The sequence below is a fragment of the Metopolophium dirhodum genome, chromosome 5, assembly GCF_019925205.1.
Source record: "Metopolophium dirhodum isolate CAU chromosome 5, ASM1992520v1, whole genome shotgun sequence".
Taxonomy (NCBI): domain Eukaryota; kingdom Metazoa; phylum Arthropoda; class Insecta; order Hemiptera; family Aphididae; genus Metopolophium; species Metopolophium dirhodum.
The window spans coordinates 22,948,230-22,971,662 of record NC_083564.1 but is presented as its reverse complement, the minus strand read 5'-3'; the positions used below and the strand labels follow the sequence as shown (position 1 = coordinate 22,971,662).

Sequence of the window (23,433 nt, the reverse complement as noted above, 5' to 3'; positions counted from 1 at the left end):
GTGTACAGAGTGGTCCGGGTGTTGGCCACGGCCAGACCGTCGTCCGAGTAGGACACCGTGCTCAGGCACTTCTGCAGTTTGTTGCGTTGGCCGCCTTGCGACCGGGACCGCCTGACCGGCTCCGTGGTCCGGCCGACGCCGCATCTAACGCCGCCGCCGTAAAAGCCTCCGCCGCCTACGACTCCTCCTGCTCCGACGCCACCGCCGCCGCCGATGCCTCCGCTGCCGCCGATTCCTCCTCCGCCGCCGCCTAGCCCGCCGCTTCCGCCGTGCGCCGCCGGTCCGAACGAGAAATGGCTCGATGACGACGACGCTTTGGCGACCAGAGTCGGCGACAGGCACATGCCGTTTATCTGAACCAACGACGTATTTATTCGTTCGCACGCGCACCCCACAATACGCACACTGCGCAGAGGACGTCACGCACACGCACACGCCCTACTGCCGACGTTTCGGACCCTCTCCGATGGTTTTGGGAGGTGGAGGGGGGGGGGGGTGGTTGTAACGCAGGACAAAACGATTTCTCGGTCCGTTTTTATTTTTTGTTACTATATAACGTTCAGAGGATTATCGTATAACAAGTCCAATGATTGCACCTACGTAAGTATTAAAAAAAATGCGAAAATGAAAACTAAATTTAACTCGACTGCAGCGTTGCGCCTCCTCTGCAAAGACCTGCAAAATCGCGCGAGAATATATTTTTTCGAAAAAACATATTAGAAATTGACCGAGAAACCGAATGTCCGCGCGTTAACGACAGAACGTAATATTCATATCTTATCTATATTTACATAATATTATATCTACATCTGCAGGGGTGGTGGCGGAGGACTTGACTGCTGCCGGACGCATATGCCCCCGCCGTAGGCTATGGCCGACGCAACAATGTTTCGTTGGGAGTCGTGGGGGGGGGGGAGAGGAGGGGAGTAAACACCTAACCGTCCTTTTACGTGTGGACATATTAATATCATTTCGAAAAGCAATAAAATCGTAACACGATTTCATAAGAGTCTTCGAATATAATTTATGCATCTATAGGTAAAATTATACTTCCATTGAGTACCTTTGTTTATACAATATTATGAATATCATGGTGATTCGCGCGTCATCGTAATGTTGTTATAATATGTTTATCAATAGTGTGTTGTTAAATTGAAAATGTTTGTAGTAACTGTATCAAATTGTATGCCAAGTCGGTACATCTCAAGTTGTTTGAGCTATACACAATATGTCATAGACGATGTGAAACATTTTGTTATCGTGGTAGGTAATTATGAAACGAATAAATAACGTAGGTACATCCTATAATGACGTTTAAATCGTTTAAAGATTTTTTCCGGGAGCCGTGAAATCGGGAGCGGTATATACACTGCAGTGTGCAACTATAATATATAGCGATATAATAATATATATATTATATACATAACTACACAAGGATTAAGGAAACGCGTTTTTTCGTTGTTTTTCTTTTTTTTTATATCTCGTCCTAATGCGTTTCGGGGCGGACAGGACGGCCGCCGCCGAAATGGATTTTTTTAAAAGTTTTTCTCACTCGCCGCGGCGTAAAAACGTCGGATTTATGTACGCTTTTAACGCGGGCGACGACGGTTTCGGAAAAACGACGATTTTTTATGTTTCGTAATGGCCCGAGGAATATCGTGTACGGCGCGGTGCATCCCCCCCCCCCCCTCGAAATCCACCCGCGGTCCGCGGTGTACGATAATAATATACTATGTATACAATTTTTTACGATTGCCTATGCGGGAAAACGGTCGGGACGAGGCGCCCATATGCCGCTATGTATATATATATGGGTGTGTGATAATAGTAATACTTCTAAATAAATGATTTGCAGTCGTTACGCGCGATCTACTGCGGCGGCGGTCTCGTTAGTCTCGACCTGTATCGCCGCTCGCTCGTGAGTATATAATAATAATAATATTTTATATAGAAAACAAAAGCCGCGAGACGGAAAATGATTGTTTTCGACAATGATAATATTGTCGATTGCGCACTACCGCGGCGGCGGCGAGACGACGATGAGCTTTCGTACGAAAAAGAAACGCGACCGGCATAAAATCGTCTTCTTCAAACCATATTATATTGAATTTACTCCGTACGCCGTCGCACTATATATGATGATTTCCTATATATATATTATGTCCGTTATCGCGTATCTAGGTTTGTATTATTGTGGGTGATGTGCGCTTTGGACCCCGATTTGTCTGCAAGGTATTATACCGAAGCGCAGTGGCGTGGCGAGCTAAACACTATGTTCCAGGAGCAAGTCACAAATATCCCAAGTATTAATGCACAAGTATGATGTATTAAAATTTAATGTATTTTTATTTTAGATCGTTATTGACTACCTATTGAGTACATCATACTACATCTACTAGGGGACCCCAAGCAAACACCCACCTCTCTGTTTGAGCAAGATCTCGGAGGCAATCGTACTGCCGAAGCGTATATACATATGTATACTTATATTGTTATTATTATTATTTTCGGCATGTGCAACGATTCGAACTCTGCAGACGGGTTTTCGAGATCAAAAATATAGGTACGGACAACATAATATTGCGTTTCGATTTCGTTTTCTAATAGTGCGCCGGTCTTAAGGGGGGGGGGGGAGTGGGGGGGTGGATACGGCATTTCCAATATTGAAAACGTATATTATTATTATTATTATTATATCGTACGTGTATGTCCGCCCGACGCATTGTATATATTTCAGTATTTTCCATTGTACTTTATGTATAGAACCGGGGTAGTAAGTATACCTTGGCGTAAGACTATACGCGCACATTCGTGAGATATATTACTTTGTTATTATATGATTTATTTCGTGCGAACAGTCTTTTTTTGCCGACGGTATTTTTGGTCGATTTTCGTTTGCGCGAACCTGCTGCTGCTGTGCAGTATACGTACACCTCGAATTAAATTACCTACTATACTTTGTGAAACGTTAAAAAATCGTTGTAAATAAAAAAAAAAAAACGAAATTAAATCGCTCGCTGACGTTTTCAAGGTTTTCGTTTATTTATTTATAATACGCGCGCACAGCCGTTTTTCCTGAGAGGAATAATATCTCCGTCTGAAAACACGCGGGGTGCGAAATGTACGCAGTTTTCGGCGAACGACTGCCACGTGTTATAGGCATCGACGGGTGTGTAGTATAATATGAGATTAAAAGTATCGCTTTCTAAAATCCAAAATACCGCGTAAGACATTTTCTTTTTTTTCAAAAAACCGAACGAAAAACGATGAGCATTGGCCGTGTACACATATCGCGCACTGTTCCCCACCAAAACCGAAAACAAATATACAAATAGTATGTATTATCAAACGTCTCGTGTTACGGGCAAAGTCGAGAAACGACGCACGTGGTACGTAATTTTATTTTTTATCGATCTTTTCGGAACGGTATGTTATAATATGCGTGCTTGCGGAATCCACGAAAACTGTTATATTCCCTTGATAATTTATTCATTATAATATTTACTTATACGCGTCTGTTCTCGTTTTCGAATTGTTGCCCCGCGCAGACGGCGTGTTTGAATTACGTACCTAAATGTACCGAAGATAAAATAAATATTATATGATATTGTTGCGCACAGCGAGTGGCGTGGACGGATTTCGTGAACGAAAGGGGTGCAGAGGGGTTGCACACGTCATGGTAATGTTGTGTTAAGTGCGTCACAAATTTGCGCTCCATTAACGCGCGAGGTGTCTCGATAGTTTTTACCGTAACACAATTTTTAACCCTTTAAACGATCGCGTGAAAAAGATAATAAAATATAATACGGATTGCATATTATATGGTATAACTGCAGTGAATGATATCACGCAGCGCATAGACGACGATAATGATCTAAAAACGAGAAATCAAATTTAAATTGTGGTCAGACGAACCGAAAATAGGTTAAGCCGTCGAAATGAAATCTAATTTCATGTTTAACTTATATGTTTTTACGATAACGCATTCGAAACATCGCTACCTACGTGTATTATATTATACTTTGACGATCAGATAATATGTTTTTTTTCTCAATCGGTTTTGAATCAAAACCAACTCTGTTTTATTGAAATTGTTATTTTACCACACTACTAATGACCCGATCTCTGGTACCTACATGCGCCTACACATCAGTACATAGGTTAAAAAATAAAAACCATAAAATACATAACATATAATAAACTATGACTATGTGAACTTTCTGAAATCCCAATGGCTTATTTCTGATTGGAAGGCTCCGCGGGGGGGGGGGGGGTATATCTTTTCAGATAATTTATTATATTCCTATATATATATATATTATTAAGCTTATAATGGGAAAAAAACTATTAAATACATATCGATTGAATATTGGCATAACCGTGTTTTAAAAATTGTGATTTGCATCAAATAGTTTTAGAATCTGTGATTTATACTTTGGTGCGGGTGGTTTTATTTGGATGTCACGTGATCAACTGTCTATTTATAATATTTTATTTATTTTTTAGGAATTTTATACGGGATCTTAAAATTATTCCTGAAACTTGACATCCCAAAACCCTCTAAAAAATATAAAAAAAAAATCGTTAAAAGTGCCAATGTGAACTTCTATATTAAATGCAACTGATGTACATAATTATATCGTAGACAAACAGACGTCGATTCACACAGCACGACGATATTTTATTATTTACTGACCATCGGAAAATATTATGGGTATTCGTTAGTGTACCCAAATACCCGATTCCAACTTGAATTTCACCTGCGTCGGATTCGGATATTATTTAATTTGTCATTTCGTGAATATTATCGGATTCGTTAAAATACGCGTGCGTTCAGATGAGTCACGTTAAAACTTTTCGGCTACCTATACGAGTGCGGGAAAAAACTAATCAAACAGCAATACCTACCTACGCATACAGAGTGTAACAGATAGAACCGACTTTTGGAATAACTTTTGTTATAGTCAATATTAAAATTTTTTTTTTTTACATATAAATTATTGTCACTCGCACTACACGTATAATATGCAAAAAATTATTTTTATTTTTTAGCACTGAAAATAAAAAATTTAAAATTTGATTTAAATTTTTTTTGGATATTTTAAAAATAGCCAATTTGTGAATCAGATTAGAAGAACATTTTTTACTGTAAAAATATTTATATAAGTCAATTAGTTTATTTTTTAGAATTTTTTAAAATATCATTATTTTATTTTTGAAAATTTGCTGACATGAGTGTATTTCTTAAATTATTTACTAATCACATGATATTAACAATTTTCGTCGTGCGTTTAAGTAGCATAATATTTTTTTATTTTTTTTTTTGTCAGAACTTTCCGTTACACGCTGTACATTAAAACATTTATATAATTCGATGTACGGGGACGGGCAGAAGTTTGCCGTAGGTGTATACCTATATAGTCGCGTGGCAGCACTTTAACGTCATAATAATGTTATATCATATTCCGAGTGGATGTGTTTTCAAAAGGGCATTAAAAATCCCACACCCCGACCTGCAGTGCCGGACCGACTACGTCTTATATATTATATAATATTATCATCATGATGCATATACACCGAAAGCTCGCCGCCGCCGCCGCACTCGTCCTGCAGGGTCGTTTTCGCCTACGCGCAACGCTGATGAATATTTATACGCCGACCGTGCAGTGCGCGCGGTATGTATATGATTTGATTTATGGGCCACCGAAAAATATAAATTGCTATTTTCGTTTCGGTTTTTTTTTTTTTTTTTTTAATTAGTTTTTTCCACCCCGCGCGTTTGACCTGACGCGGGTGTGTGTGTGTGTGTGTGGGTTGATGGGCATTGCAGCAGCAGACACGACAACGCCGCATAACGTATTTACTATTGCCGTGTACACATTACGTACATGTATACGCAGTGATTCCGTCGTTTCGTGTGTATATATATGATAGTATACAGCGCGATTCGATTAAGTCTTCAAATGTCGACAACCTAACGCGGTAGGCATTATAAGGTTAATCGCAGGTAACGACCCTCAATACATGTATAAGTACTGCAAGCGGTGCACGGAAAGCACTGACAGATGAAATAACTTTTGTTCAAATCAATATTTTTAATTTTTTTTTTTAAATAAATATATAATTAATTACAATCACTTGCGCGTTACACATGTGTAATATAAAAATGTATTTTTATTTTTTAATAAAAAAATTTTAAATTCGTATTATATTAAATTATATTAAAGCTGATTATAAGAACAATCTGATAAGAACAATTTTGATTGTAAAAATATTTAGTAGTTAAACTAGTTTATTTTTTAGAATTTTTTTAAATATCAACATTTCTTTGAGTATATTAATTTAGAACGTAATAACTTTTTTGGGGGAATTTCTGGACATGAGTACTTATATTTCTTAAATTATATAGTAACCCTATCATTTTTACAATTTTCGTCATACATCTAAGAAACATAATATTTTTTGCAGGTCTTATTGTTACTCCCTGCAGTATATACGCGGGCACCATTGTAAATAAAGATAATAGTTGGTCAAGTTTGTTTTCGTTTGGTTTATTGTTTTGGTTGTTCGTCGCCGATAAAGGGACTGTATTTTTTTGTGTGCGTCTTTACATAGGTATAATAATATAATAATGATGAGGGAAAACCATCATTCAACTTGTGGACACAGATAATGAAAATAACGCATGTATATTTCGATGGTCCACCCGAAGGCCTGCAGTGTCCCCGGAGGGGGGGTAGGGGTTCATACGTCGAACATATTTTATAACTTAATTTTTATTATTATTACCTATACAGTTAGAAGTCGATTATTTTAAGAATATTCCCCGCATCTTCTACATTTTTTCAAAAACTTTCTAAATGTCGCGAACACTTAAAAAATCACCCTGTACGTAATGAAATACGGGCGGACGAGATTTTCGAGACGCGCAGGCTACAGCGAGATAACATTATAATAATATATCATAGAAACGCGTCGGATGATTCGCGCTGGAGCTTTTTTCCCGGCGAAACGAATGGTATACATAATATAAACGTTTCGTGTGCGTCTAACAGTACACAATATAGGTACACAAATAAGACGGGCCGAGTCGCAAAAACGTGTGCTCCTTTATACATGTATAATGGGCGTATAATATATAGGTACCTGTGTGGAATATACGCGAGTTTGGCGCGCTGAGTAAAGAAAAATGTAAATATTTGTCTACGTTCGGTTTGGCGTGTTCCGCGTGTGTTATATAGAATAGGTTAGAATCGTGTTGTTTGACAAAAAGCTTATAAAAATAATAATAATACAACACGGCCGTTCAAATCGTATATATATATATGTAAAATAATAAAGTGTATTATATAATATACGTTTGCTCGTTTATGTAGGAAGAAAAACGCACAAACACGGTTATTGTTCTAAGTGAATTTTTTAAGTATATAAAATATATACATATAGTATATAGCTGTAATAATGTAATATTATAGTAGTAGTAGTATATATATTATATATATATATACACAAACGCGTTATGTACATATATGTATATATATGTACTCTCTATACTATTATACGCGCAGATAATTTAAAATCATTCGTTTGCGCCACTTTTGTTTTTTTTGTTTCCATCAGATGACCCAAACCAATATAATATTTAAATGTACCTGCGGCATATAGCTAATGTATAATAGTGTATGCGTGTACGTAATAATAATAATAATAAAAAAAAACTTATACTTTCATACCGAACTAAAAAAAAATTTATAATAATAATAATATAATATATACATATATACGTGGTATATAACCAAGCTAATATTATTATCGTTATTGTATATTTTGTTACGTTTCGTATACATTTAGGAAAGTTTAGGCCAACTTATAATAATCGTTACGTTATATTATGAGCTTAGGCAAATTTGAAAACCAGCTTAGATAATATTATATATATAATATATATAGTAATAACAACGGTTATAGTATAATATAGTACAGCACGTCGATACAGAATTTCTGAACTCAAGCGAATAATATTACAGCGTGGGCAAGTGTGTGTGTGTGTGTGTGTATTATATATTATATAGGTAGGTATTGTTTTGTTATGACGTGCCAAAATGTGTTCAATGGCAATTTACGTTAGTATAGGTACGTTACACGAGAGTGACATTCAGAAATTCGTGTACGTACACTATTATTGTATACATATATATTTACACTGTTGGCCAGCCAACAAAATATTTAATATACTTTAAATAAAAAAAACTTTCCATAACCCATGCGATTGATAAAAAAAAAAAATTGCCATTATTCGTGTATATAGGTACGCATCAACGACAATGATTTTTTTTTACAATAAATTTTTGTTAGTGGTTAAACTTTGAGGAAATTTTTTTTTAGTGAACCAAACACAACAGAAAAAAAATATAAATAAATGAAAAATAATAAAACGACATGAGATTTTAAAGGTATATATACCAAGTCTATGGTCGGGGCAGCTCTCTCGCGTCTCATTAAATTCCTTGAAACATTTACAGAGCACAATAATGTTATTTACAATGAAAACTACTTATATAAATTAATGTATTTTTTTTCTTTATATATTTATATATAATATATATATATATATATACATATGTGTGTATATAATATATAAATATTATATATAAATATCAAAACGAATTTTTCAAAACAAACATGATTTGTTTTAGATAAGTAAATATATATATTTTACTATCTAACTAATTTTGAACACATCACACAGTAACATTTTAAATTTAAATGAAAAGCAAAACTGTTACCAATATATAACTTTTTTTTCTTCTAAAAAAATATAACAAAAAACAAAAAATAATATATATATATATATATTTATTTATATATAATAATTATATCAAACACGTATGGTACTTCACAACAATCTATACCTGTAGTACTAAAAAGAAAAAAAACACGAAATGAAATAAATAAAAACACCCACAAATCCGAGAAAATAAAACAAACACATTATATATATATACACACATTCATGTAAATATTTCTGTTCTGCTAGATTGGATACATATGGGAAACTTATCACTTTACACGATATGAAACACATTTACGTCGTATATATATTATATAATAACGCTATGTTAGTCAAACATAGATACGTCAATGTCTGCTGTGGAAGCTGGATGGCATGTTGTCTGTTTAACTGGGGGGTCGACGTTTATTATAAAGGCAATTTAAAATTAAAACCAATAATATTAACAACAAATAAACAAAAGTGAAAAATACGAAATAATAATAATGATAATAGTAGTAAAAATATTTATCTCATTTTACTAATAAATAAGCGCAACGTTTTAAATTAAACTATATTGTATAGGAAAAAAAAAATGTCCGCTAACGACTTCTACTTACATTTTAATTAACTTTATTAAAATTAAAATAAACAAAATAAGGAAGGAAACAATAATAATATTAGGTTACTGAAAATTACATCGCAAGCCATCTGATAACGCTAATTTATTATATATAATATTATATAATTGATATATTATATTATGTATATTATATACTGCAGGCCATTAATTTCAATTTAATTACAACAATGTATTATTATAGTATTTGTAAAAAAAAAAAAAAAAACAACAAATTTTTAGAAAACATATACTATGATAATATAAATTATGCAAAATAAAAAAATTCGGTACTACTGGGTTTCCAACCGACTCAAATATTACGATGCTACCGTCTACCATCAAGATTCCATATATAATTAGGCACTATGATATACATATTATAATAATATTTAGGTAACTATTTTTATTAGGTGAATTATATTTTAATAATCGCCATCCAAACGACAGACATATTAGTACATCGTCGCAACGGATTTAATATCGTGAAATATTAAAATACATGGTTTGCGGTATGCTAATGGTACAATATTATCTACACATAAACTACACGAAGCCGGTGGTTTCCACTCGTGACGACGAGTTGCCACCATAATAATAATATAGTCTTTGTCGACAAACAAAATTAGTTATTCAGAAATGAATCGAAAATTAAATATATATAATGTATATTATGTAAACCGTATAAAAACAGAACTCGAATTGACCACGTCGTATACTGTCGAACGGTAACGAGATTACGGCAAAACATATTATTATAGGAAGAATACACGAAATTTGAAATAATATATTAAAACCGATCACATCGTTCGCTTCAAATCATTCTCGTCTTACACGCGACCTCCCTCGCGATTACCCGACTCCAGACGAGACGAGACCGTGTCGAATTCATTTTATATAATTATATTTATATACGGTAGGTACAAAACTTTTGTCGTGTCGTTCGTTAGTATGTGCACAGCTTTGTAATAATATATTACATATTAATTGTGTTAGTCGAATGATTTCCGTACAATCGCCCAAATATATAAATATTTATATATTTATAGATGATTGTATAACTTAAATATTATTATAAAGATGATTCCGATTTATGGTGATGGTTTATGTATACTTAATATTATCTATGATATAATAAGATTAAAAAAAAAAAAAAACATGCAGCGCCCTGAAAAAATCCACCTTAGGGTCTCTGTGTATACAAATCGATATAATGAAACATAATGGACGATATATGTGTACATATTAACTCGATATTATCTATATTGTTGACGTTATAATAATATAATATTGAATGATATGAAGATGAGATCTATATATTTGTATACATAAAAGCGAATTGTGCGTTTTTATTTCGATTGAGATATGATGATGATGGTGTGTGTGTGTGTGTGTGTGGTGTAGTTACAGTTGCGTATAGTGCGCCGGACATAGGTCATCTGAATTATGGACTTCGCGGTGGTTCATGAACGTTTTTACCGCAACTGAGCTTGTTTTGACGACGAAGACGACGATGCTCGTCACAATATTCTTATGATGTAAGCTCGTCGGTGATCGAAATTATTGTATTTTTAAATTACGATGTTTGACAATCGTATAGTGTAGACCTGTAGACCGTTGGTGCGTACATATACTTGGAAAATAAGATCTCCGCAATTTCAGAGAGAGAGAGAGAGAGAGAGAGGAGAGAGAGAGAGAGAGAGAGAGAGAGGAGAGAGAGAGAGAGAGAGAGAGAGTGAGAAATAAAAAGTAAATTATCTCTTTGGATTTTATTGTTTGTGCCTATATATTATGAAAAGCAGGTTTATAACATATTATATTATGGTTAGGTGGTACTCAGTTTTGGTTAAAAATCATTGATTTTCACGTCACGTCGATCATAAAACAGATGCGCTAGGATCAGCGCTCAGACGACTGTCAACCGCAACGACAACAGAAACAACAACAACAACAACAACAACAACAATATCATCAATATCAACTTCAATAACAACAACAACAATAACGACACCATACCAACATACAATTATAATTATTATTATTATTATTACAGGGCGGTTGTTGGTTTCGTATATCAACACTTACTTAGTCGTTTAATGAGGTTGATGAACGCTTGGTTGTTCGACCGGTTATGTTTTGGGTCCCTTTGGCTGTACTTGATGTTGGGCACGGACAAGAGTCGGGCGTCCCGCGACGACCCTCGCGGTCAGGTTGCCCTGCTTGTCCCAGCGACGTCCGTTTCCGGTGCTCTTTGGTTGACCGCGGGGGTTTAATGGGCTTGCCGTCGCGGTCGAACAGCTTGAGCTCCGTGGGCCTGGTGGCCGCGGCCGAGGTGGACGACTGGTCACGGGCCGCCGACTGAGTGCCACCGCCGTCCAGCCGATGCTCTTGGCCATCGGTTTCGGTTATGATTTGAGGTAGACGGCTAGTGGTAGCAGTGGTCGTGGCTGTGGTGGTCGTGAACGTTGTGGTGGCAGACGTGGTGGTGGTGGTGGTGGTGGAGGCCGTACCGACGCTTCCGGCTTCGTCGGTTTCCGGTTGTTCGCCGGTGCCGTAGAACGTGGACGCCTTGTTCTTGGCGGGTGTCGCGTTAAACGTGTTCTTCAGTCTCAGGTCGACGCGACTCAGCTGTTTCTTCAGGCCCCGCCACGAGTGACTGGTCCGGCGGCCGTTGCCCTTGACCGGCGCAGGGGTGGCCGGTTCCGAAGACGCGGCGGTCACCGCTGTGGCCTGCGGCGGTGGCGGTTCACCCGGTTCCCCTGGTTCCGGCGCCGCGGCCGGGATCAGGACGAGCGCCTCTTCCGCCCGCTCGGTCACGTCGTCCAGCCAATCCTGGTTGGCGGGGTTCGGCGACACCTGGGTCGAGTACACTCCCACCGGGCTCAGGCCAGTTTGCTGAGTTCTTCCAGTTCCTCGGCTTCGTCTTCGAGGCCCTTCAAATGCGGAAAGTTTTCAACTTCGCCCGACCGATCGCGTCGTTATGTTTTATGGACGCGAACATAATGCGATGGAAAACGACGACGTCGCGTGTACATTATAATATTATGTTACGTATATATAATAATATGTCCCACCGTGTCTCATGCGGTCTCAAGCGGGTCGGGCGGGTTGGCGGGCGGACGGGGTCGATCGATTAAACCACATAACCCTCCCTGCCCGCCCGCGCACACTCACCACCGCCCGACCCCCCGACCCGCACGCACACTCGCGACGCCCGACCAACAAACGTTCTTCGTTTCGTTTTCGCGAGCGCGTCTTGGATTTGTCGGTGGGAAAAAAAAATTTTGCAAATCGCAAATCGTACCAAGTTATGTACTCGTATTATTATTATTATTATTATTAATATCGTGTCATATCGTGTGGGTAAATTATAATCGTGACCACCTGCACGTAAACGATTCGTGAGTAGAACGACGAGAAACACGACGGGATATCGTTGCGACGGGTATGCAGTCCTCGGCGGTTTAATGGTCGTCGAAAAGTTAAGAAAAACCAGCTTAGAGTGCCCGCGAGTAAAATTTGATCCGAAACTTATTCGCATTAATCGCGAGTAGGTACATTAAAATGTACGCGGAGTATAAGATAGTATAATTATAAATCGTAAACATATTTTATTGCCCGTTTTACGCCGAAACTCCAAGTTGTGTGTAGGTAGTTAACGATTTTAAAGGCGTTTTTATGATTATCAGTTTATTCGACTTAGTCATACACCACACATGCCCGGAATGCTTGCGGGATTTAATTGGGTACTGGTGGATTAAATTCTTACTAATTTTAATTCAAAACGTTTTTATCGCTGAACATATAATATAGGTAGGTATAGTGAACACAGTGATGCGTATAAAATTTAGATTTAGTAATATAACGAAGCCACTCTTAATTGTACGCCATAAAATATATTTAAACAAACTCATCACAGTACCTACATCGGAGCGATCGGAACATATATATATATATATAGTGATCTGAGATAATCCTCAAAGACTGCGAAAATTAGTCAGTGTATCAATGCCATTTGCGAAATGATTTTTCTCGAGTCTGAGGTCTTTCCCTCGATTGCACTTTGACTGATTTTTATTATTTATTTACACTTTTATTGCTATATATGATGCCATCGAGTTAAGTTATTGAAAATTCGTGAAAACATAATATGTACACACTACACATTGTAAGTATGCTCCAGCTATTATAACTATTCATCGAATAAAGTGATATTTTAATTTGTATACAAAAACGGATCATAATAACATATTTCAAAGAATACAACGCGAAACTTTTGAATAGAATATTGTCAATCAATACAATGCGTTTTACACCGTATAAAAACCATTCAATGAATGCTACCTATTGTTATGCTATAGATGAAAAAAAAAATATGTATTTTTTAAAGCTGTTCAACGCGAGACTTTGAAATGTGTAAAAATAACTTTATTTGTATAGGTACATGTTTTTTTTTTTATTATTTTTAATTAATTCGCGGAATCTGACGAATAAAAGTGGATACTAAATGAGCATAATTTTGAGGAATGTGTCACATAAAATTTAGTTAAAAAGTTTGAATAATTAATGTAGTTTTTACACTAAAAGACAGATGAAAAAATATTGGTGGTTACAAAACTTTTAATATTAATTCAAGCCAACAGACTCGTACAAAAAATTATTTCTGACATAAAACTCTAGAAAACATTGCGTTTAAGGATTCGCGAAGGATAAAGAAGTTTTTTTTTTCATATAATAATATTATATATGTTATATACAAATTTTTTATAATCACAGAGATTAAAACTTGGATAGAGCGGTTCGCACTATACACGTGGGTAAAGTTTCGAAATGTTAAAGTAGTTTTTAACACGAAAAACAAAACATAAATGGAATAAATACAAATATTTTATTTTTGTTGTGCATATTATCGGTTTAAATGATGAGTCATTTCAATATATTATTATGGTGTGATAAATGGACGAAATCAATTCAATATTTACGTATATTATATTATTATATATAAATATTAAATATGGTACGATGAGCTAAGAGCTTCGTGTCTTTTAGATTTCGCTGTAATTTCCGTGCGGTATTCTCATAGAATTTTTTTTCCCCGCAGTAATCTCTATTGTGCGGCTGTCACTTCTCAAGCAGATTATACCGGAAACCCACGAGAAGAAAACTTCCTACTTGTTTTCCAGAAGCGGTGACTTTGTATTAAAACAAAATCGAATTAATCACAACTTGTTAGACGATAATGTTCTTATCGATATTCTTAACTCGTCTCGCGTTACACTCTGTAACTCCGCCCTTGTGCAAAACTTAATTTTATGTAAAAATAAATAGTTCTACGCGGATAATCGAAAATGTTCAATCATGATTGACAGTTTTGACGTTAATGATGATGGATTAAGCAAAAACAAAATAATAATAAAAAAAAAAAAAAAAAAAATAAAAAAAAGACTGTGTGTTGTGTTCATCATTATTATTATTATTATTATTATAAATCTACGATAATGTCCTACCTGTCAGTATACAGGGCGCAGGGGTCACCGTACACAAATTGTATAAATTATGCAAAAACCGCGTAGGTATACTTCGAAAAGATAAAAATGATGTTTATATACGACGAGATATTATTTTCGGAACATAATATTATATTATTTTATATCGGTAACAACGGTTGTTGTATAGTCCTTCACGACTATATTATAATAATATAATTTACGCACGTTGACTGATCGGCACGCGGTACACCTCTATACACGTATTGTTATCATTCTCATTCTCATCATCTTCATCATCATCATCGTCATCATCATTATTGTGCGTTACGTACACTTCAGTGTGAAATATATTTTGTCGACACGCCACGCAGGTGCGCACCTCGGGTTCACCCTGTATACACCTATATTATATATGTAGAGAACCTCGAACGCTGGCGGGACGATATTCAAAAACGTATCTCGGAAACTATATAATATTATTATAATATAAAATATTGTGCAGGTATAAAATATGACGTTCGTAATAGGCGTATAAGTCGCGTGGGTAATTAATTGTAATAATGTAATGATGTTCGCCCGTCGGAAAATCACGTCGATAAAGCCGCGTCGGACCTAAGACCTAGTCGGTAAGACGTGTTGTACGTAAACGTTATCATAACAGGTGGGTCATGATAAGTATGCTTGGAGTTATTATTATTAGGAAGACGTCCGGTGTTTTCGTCGAGACGGAATTGCGTTCGAATCGAATCGAATTTTCCTGGGTAAATATTATCTATAATTATTATTATTCGTTTTTCTCCGATACAGCTGTGCGCTCTGCTGTTATCGTTATGCATAATATATGTATATTATTTTTTTTCGTAGTTATTTGTGCACGACGGAATGTATAGAGAATCGAAGCAAAAATATATTACCTGATCGATACTGGGGGACCGGCACCGTTCGCCGTCGCTGGTCTCGCTCAAGGCGGTTGTTCGTTTCGGCGACCTGGGAGCCCTTTGGTACGGGTCCGCACTGCCGTACATGTCGGCAGTGCTGATGTTTAGGAGAACACATTTTTGTATAAAGTCTACTATCACAATACCGTTGTCCAGACCGTAGGCGAGCCTGCAAAACGCGTTGACATATTATATTAAAATATATATTATTATTATTACAATATAGAGGTATAGGTATTCGGTATAACGGTGCTTTTGTCCTGGCGATATCAAAGGATAGTGTACGAGGAATTTTTCGATTACGATTTTTTCGAACGTCCGAGAGAGAGAGAGAGAGAGAGAGAGAGAACATAACGTTATTTTACAATCTTTCGAGATGTATTGTATGTATAGATATATTTAGTAGACCTACCTAGTATTTGTTTTTAAAATTTCAAAATTCCCATGGAATTTTGTAAGATAATACGCACCGGGTCGTCCTGTGTGATAAAAGAATCACCACAATATATTAGGTAGAATCTAACCACATTACCCACATCAAAAACGGGAAATTATAACATTTTCGTGAATATCGTATTTCAATATTATAATAGGTACAGAGTGATTAGTCATAAGTAAGGTTACTCCTTTTTTTTTCTTTAAGTGTGTCAGAGCGTGTTTTAGTACAAAAATATGTCTTACGAGAAAAACACTCACCCACCGTAGAATAGTCAGATTTTGTTAATATTTTTTATCATTTAAAATAAGAGAACCTTTTGCAGGTTGGTTAAAAGCCTGATTTTCAAAACTATCATTATAGAAGCTAAAGTATGCATTTGAATAATGCACAATATTTGTTATATTTTTCAAAGTATTTTTTTAGCATTATTTAATGTAAAATGAAAATTCGGACTTGATTCGACCTGCAAAAAGTTGCATCTTTCAGATAAAAATGAAAGAAAATCTGAGATATCGATGAGTGTGAGCGTTTTTCCAGTGAAGTCATTTTTGTTGATATAATATACCTATCACACCCCCCCCCCCCCCCACCATTAATAGGTATAGGACCGTAGATTAGCGGAAAAGTATTATAGTAATCAAGGTAGCAACTAAAATATAAAATATAATTTTCAAACATAAATGTATTCAAATTTTGATTTTTGGAATTTTTAAGAATACTAAGGACCATATTTGCAACAACTATACTTACCTACTGTCATGTATTTGTAATACACAAAATTAAATAAGTCAAAAACTACCTACTTTTTCGAATTTTAATATAAATACATCAACATTTTCAGAATAATCACCAGCTTTATAAAATACAGTAAAAAAAGGTTGTTTTTCACTCCAAAAAAATAAGTTTGAACCGACACAGGACACACTTTATGTGGTATAAAAAAATCTAAGTACTTGAAAAGTATAAAAAAATCTAAGTACTTGAAAATATGGGACCTCCCTTAAGTATATTTAAAAGTTTCAAAATCGGAACTAATCCGTTATTAAAGGGGAAAATGGGGGTTAGCTTACTTCGTGAATCACCCCGTCTGCAGTTGCAGTGGTGCACACGAAGTGTCCACGGTATGGGTTATAGGGCGTATAAAGCTCTCGAGATTATTCACTCTACGACCCAATCCCGCCCAGCAACACAAATCCAATGCGATTTATCGTATCCGCAGCGATATTAACCACCGACATATAAAGCGGATTTATAATTACACGACGCCGGCCATTACAAAATATAATATTATTTGACCTAGATGTCAAAACGCCCAACCTCCGATCATTTTAAGAGGTGTCAGCCGGACGACCCGATCACATTATTTTCCCCGTGGTGTGCCCCACTGGTTAACGGGGCGTCACCATTTTCGGCCGAAAAAGATAATCCCTTTTAGGCCAGAAATATGTTTGACATTTACATCAAACTTTTTTTCACTCTAAGCGTATTTATAAAATTACCACAACTCGTTTCACAAGAGAATTGATCATACATTTTTTTTTTTTGAATACAACAATATAAAAAAAAATTCTTTCCATGGTGTTGTATTAAAGATGTGGAAAAGTATGAATAATTGATCTATGGTTGACCACAGGCTGAAACAGGACCCCGGTATAGGTCAACCACAACATAGGTGGCACTTGGATCTAATTGTTGGGGTTGCAGGGTGGGCAAAAACTAATCATAATTTACTGACCCATTCAAAATAATTAATTTTCTTAATTTTTCTTTTGGGGGCAACTAGGGTGTCGTTCCTCTCCCCCAAATGCCGCATATGACCTACGATGTGTTAAACTTTGCTGGTTTACCCGAACGGGTCTCATACTTGGTCCGGTCGGCGCGTGATAACAACAATACCGTAATAATATGATTTCCGGGGTGCCGACAGTGACGAATATAGGGGGGGGGGGGGTATAGAAATCAATCCCGTCTAGGATTACCGACGGTAAAATCGATAGTAATTATAATCCTACACACGTCACTAGGTACAGTTTATTATAGGTTATATACTCACAGTCCGTACGATGAATTAATCGTGAGCGCGGTGATCTGACCGGGCGGTTCGCCGTTGGCGGAGGGCGTCACGCACGCCAGACAGGCCTGGAAGCCGGGTGGTTTCTTCTGGGGCCCTGTCCGGACCTTGACCAGCGCGGTGCTTTCGTCGGACGCGCCTGGCGGTTTCGACGGCGCTTCTTCCGGCGAGCTTTCGGCCGCCTCGTCCAGGCTCTCCGAGTATATCGGTATCTCGAGCGTCTGCAAAACACAACCACCGACGACGACATTAACATACGCGACTTTCTAACGGACGACGAGAAGGCCTATGCCGATCGTCTTGTCCGAGTGCCGGGGAGTTGTGTTCTGACGATTTACGAGGCTCATATATAGGGCAGGGTAAAATTGCGGGACCGAAATGTCATTATCGTTTATATATAGATATATCTTTAGGGGCGAGGGTCCGAATAGACTTAAACCGACAACGAGTTACAAGACAATGTGAATAAGCAAATAAATCAATAACACAGTACGTCATAAATTTAAAACTAATATAATATATAATAAATACACTCAAATATATTACAATTATTTAAAATAAGTCAATAAATATAGTTCAACAATATAAAATGTATCATAAATAACCTTCCTATTTTTTAAATCGGAAAATGTGTCAATAATAATTTCATTATATTTTAGTTGGTCAGCAATTTATTTTTCTATAGAAAGTAAGTTAAGACTTTTTCTTGAGACCGAGTTTTTTACTTTTTTTTTTATATCAATTTCAGCTTTGAAAATTGAATTTTTATCATTAATTCGTTTAAACTTTGATACATTCATTTGGCGTCAGCTAGGTAGGTAGTAAAAATCACAACAATCTATTGTATAAAATAAAATAAATGATACATTTTTTGCTCATCAACTAGACTTTTTTTTATTGTATCTATAAAAGCGGGCCTGCCCAACTGTGGTTAGGGCGTGGGGGCCGGGAAGAGGACCCATGTGCGAGAAGTATCTATATCTGGATATCTGTATCTATATCTGGACCTTGGATCAAAAGGGCCAATGTCACTTTTTGGTGAAATAAAAGGGCCTAATATAAAGGGCCAAACATATTCAAATTATGTATATGTTAAGCCCTGTATCTCATTTTCACCAAAAAGTGAGATTGGTCTTTATTGACCCAAGGTCCCCATATTCTGATAATATAATTATCGTGACAATATGTTTGGAGCTAGATACGCGTTAGGATTGAAAAAAATTTGAAACCGGTCGAGCTCCCAAAGGCGTCCACCGAACGTCGTTGTGTTCGTTCGAACATAGTTCACACTACACGCCGAAAAAATCGCGTCCATCGGATATCGAACGAAAAGCGTCGCTTTCGGGCTTCTACAATAATACTGTATTTTCCGTCTGAAATATTTAATCTGCAGACGGATTACGAACGCGAGTTTTGCAGTAATTTGTAATGCACGACACAAAATCATGACGGTTAATGTCGGTGTATCGCATAGCTCGCTTAATACATAAAATTATCATCATCGGAGTCCGGATTTGCATATATATTTTATGTTTCAATGGAACAGACTCGCGACGTGTTTCGAGCACACACGATGATACACTAATGCCGGGGGTTTTTATGCGGCCTTTTTGAAGTTATTGATTTTTGTTTTTAAACATTTTTTTAAATTTTTTTCATTTTTCGGGTGATTAAAAAATATAAAAATAAAATTGAAACGTGATCTAGTTATAAATATAAAAATTAATATTTTTGTTTTATTACATCACGTAATCGCACTATATATTTTTTTCATTCCAGTCGGACACAATCAATCTGCAGCGAGTTCTGCGACAAGACGGAATATATACAGGGTGGTTTTTTATCATGAAACGCTTATTATTTCAAAAATATTTTTTTACATAGTTTCAAGTTGTCAAAAAACGTTCTTATTAAAAAATTATATTTTTTGATATTTTTTATCCTTATAATTTTTAAGTTTTATACTTTTTTGAATGACAACATAGAGTTTTAATTTCATAGAATTATGCAGAATATTTTTCAAAGTATTTTGATTCATAAAAATCGAATTTAGGGCGAGTAGTTTATGAGTTATAAGTATTCCTTGTATAGTATGGACATTGTCTAAACGATCTCGTCGCTGCAGCTCAGCTGTCCGTCAACTTTAAACTACACACGTATTTTACCTACGTCCTATACATAATAATATATAGTTTTGTTATAATTTCGAGATAATTTGGTTACAAATGCGCATTTATCGTTCGACGATTATTTGTTGGTTTTTTTTTTTTTATAGGGCATTCTCCCGCAAATACAGGCTCTAATTATGGTTCATGTTCGGCTGTTTACGTGCGGAAATGTCACGGTTTTACATATTATTGTGATTATTATTCACATCGCGGACTATGATATTACAGAGATCAATACAATACAATCCAATTGATGAAATCGGCGTGCTATATACATGTATAGTCGACCGACAAACTGTGTGCGGGTCGTACGTTATTATTTATTACCTACACGTATTATTATAATAGTCGAGGGGAAAAAGTCAACGTTTGTTTGGGCTATATTAATATTTTATTTATCTCCCGCGAGTCCCGCGGGTCTGAGATAAAATTGCGTACGTTAAAATCGAATTGAATTTATTAAAAACGAACAATATTCGACGTTATTTTCACGGTTCTCGGTAATATTTTTTGCCTCTAAATCCCACAAAGAAAAATCGACTTGAAAATAAAGTCAATTCGGTATAATAACGTTGTAGGTATATATTATTATTATTATAACGGTTAAGAATTGAAATCCATAAGCGAATAATGATATTAAAGCTGTAGGTACCTACCTATACCTACCGTTGCTGCCGATTGCATTAGTAACGTATCAAATCAACTCAAATGGCAAGACAATGATAAAACAATAGGTGCTAATAAACCACGTTTATATTTCATAAAGCCGTGCGTATACCTACAATGTGCTTGTATTGAATCGTTATTAGTTATATAATTATACGTTACATTTGATAAAATCATTTCTGTGAGAAAATATCTATTTTAATTGGTTATTGAATTGAATATTGTCATTATACAACAACATTTTGTAGAAAGAAATATCATTATTATATAATAATTTATTTGTACAAGGGCTGTTTTGTTATGTAATAGAAACTATATTGTCTATTTTATTATTATTGGAAAACAAATGTTCATAAATATTTTTTTAGGCTAGCGGGCATTTACGTTCTTACTACTTCCTATATAATAACTAAACTCTATTGATTCATAGAAATAAATTCAAGTGAATACAATATTATTAATATTATAGTGTGAACATTTTTGATTAATTATATCATAATAAATGTTAATTATCAACACGTCAGGTGTTTAATAAAATAATTTATAGAATATTAAAATCACGGTGTGGTACTTACTTCCAAAGTTTTTCATTATTATTACGAAAATATGATTAACAATGTTTAACGGTGTTTAAAGATAATACAATAAGAGAGTATATGGACAGTTAAAAAAAATAACATTTAGTTATATGAAATAAATTGATTTCTTATAATAATGTAATAAATTAAGTCAAACGCACTAGTAAGACCCATAATATAGGTATATAAATTATAAAATATTGAATGTCATAATCTGAAACTTTAAAAAAAAACTTGCCGTTGATAATTTTTTTTTTTTAACATACCTATTCTAAAACTTTTTTCTTAGTTTATAATTATTTTATAACTTTAATTGCGCAGCGTAGTTGAAAATCAATAGTATTGCCGACAAATTAATTTTGTTTTAAAATTACTTTAGGTAGGTACTCCAACTATGGTATATTTTAATGTATTATTTTATGTATATTAAAAAAATATAAAATGATTACTCTTATTATTGAAACAATCCAAGTATATTTTTTCATTAATAAAGTATACATAATTTATTTAAATTAGAGTTTACTGATACAAAATGCATATGTATTGTTAACCCTGTTCCAAAATAAATATAGTACCTATGTCATTAAATTATGTTAAGGTATCATCCTATTGTTAACGTTTAATTTTAATTTTAATTAAAATTACCTGATGCTGTATAATTATTAAATAACGTTTAAATAAAAGACGAGTAGCGTCTACAATATATTTTACTCGACTGGTTACTTTTCATGTTTGTACGGTAAACGTTAAATAGTTCTTAAATCTTAACTAGTATAACAAATAGTCTTCTGACGAAATTGATAAAATATAGTAGGTAAGTTTATTCGTTGTTTCATAAACAGATAATTTTTTAGTATTAAGATCATCACTATATGGTATTTTAATCAAGAACGTTTACCAAGAAATTTTGGAATGTAGGTCTGTCTGTACAAATAGGGTTGTACCTAATAATAATATAATATTATGCGCACACACGAGAATCACTTAAAATGGTCAACCACGCGCATAAAAAGGATCAATTTGAACTATATTTTAAGAGTCAAAGAACAAAACATGTTTTAGTAATGCGTAGATACGTATAAATCATTATTCTTGACGCTTTTTGAGGTTATATACACTAAACGATATCTCTACCACACACATAACAACGCGTATATAAACAATGCACTACACAACGGAGTTATTGCACTTAAATCTGATATATAGCTTTATACAAATATTCGGTTCAGGTCTTTCCTTATTTGCATATAGTATATATCCTCTACCCTATTAGCTCTGCATACACTGTATACATATATTCTTCGAGCAAATATAATATATAATGTACACTCGAGACTATATACGCAGTCCATGTTTAGTACCGCGTATTTAGCTGTTGATCCGCAATGTCGTGCAGTATTTATGGCTTATACATTTAGATATAGTGTATATATATATATATACGTGATTAAAAAAAGACTTAATACCTTTGTACGGGCGTACACATAAGAGCGGTCGCTATAAACTCACGATTCGTAATGTTTAAAAAAAAAAGTTTTCTGTACCTGTACAATAATAATATTATACCTCACGTACCACGTATACCCCAGGTATGTATAATAATAGGCACATATAGAGGTAAAAGTATAACGTACATGTATATGTATATTATGAAGCCGAATTTCCACTGTACCGTGCGTCGTATAATGTAATATG

The 23,433-nt window shown here is 35.2% G+C and overlaps 1 protein-coding gene across 1 annotated transcript in view; it reads right to left on the bottom strand.

Annotated features, from left to right (window-relative positions):
* Positions 1-23,433, bottom strand: part of LOC132944085 (syntaxin-binding protein 5) — a 155,723-nt gene that overhangs the window by 25,939 nt on the left and 106,351 nt on the right. The window contains 6 exon segments of the mRNA XM_061013250.1: positions 11,475-11,589; positions 11,591-11,614; positions 11,616-12,277; positions 12,280-12,322; positions 15,793-15,985; positions 18,309-18,547. Of these exon segments, the coding sequence (XP_060869233.1) occupies positions 11,475-11,589; positions 11,591-11,614; positions 11,616-12,277; positions 12,280-12,322; positions 15,793-15,985; positions 18,309-18,547 (1,276 nt within the window).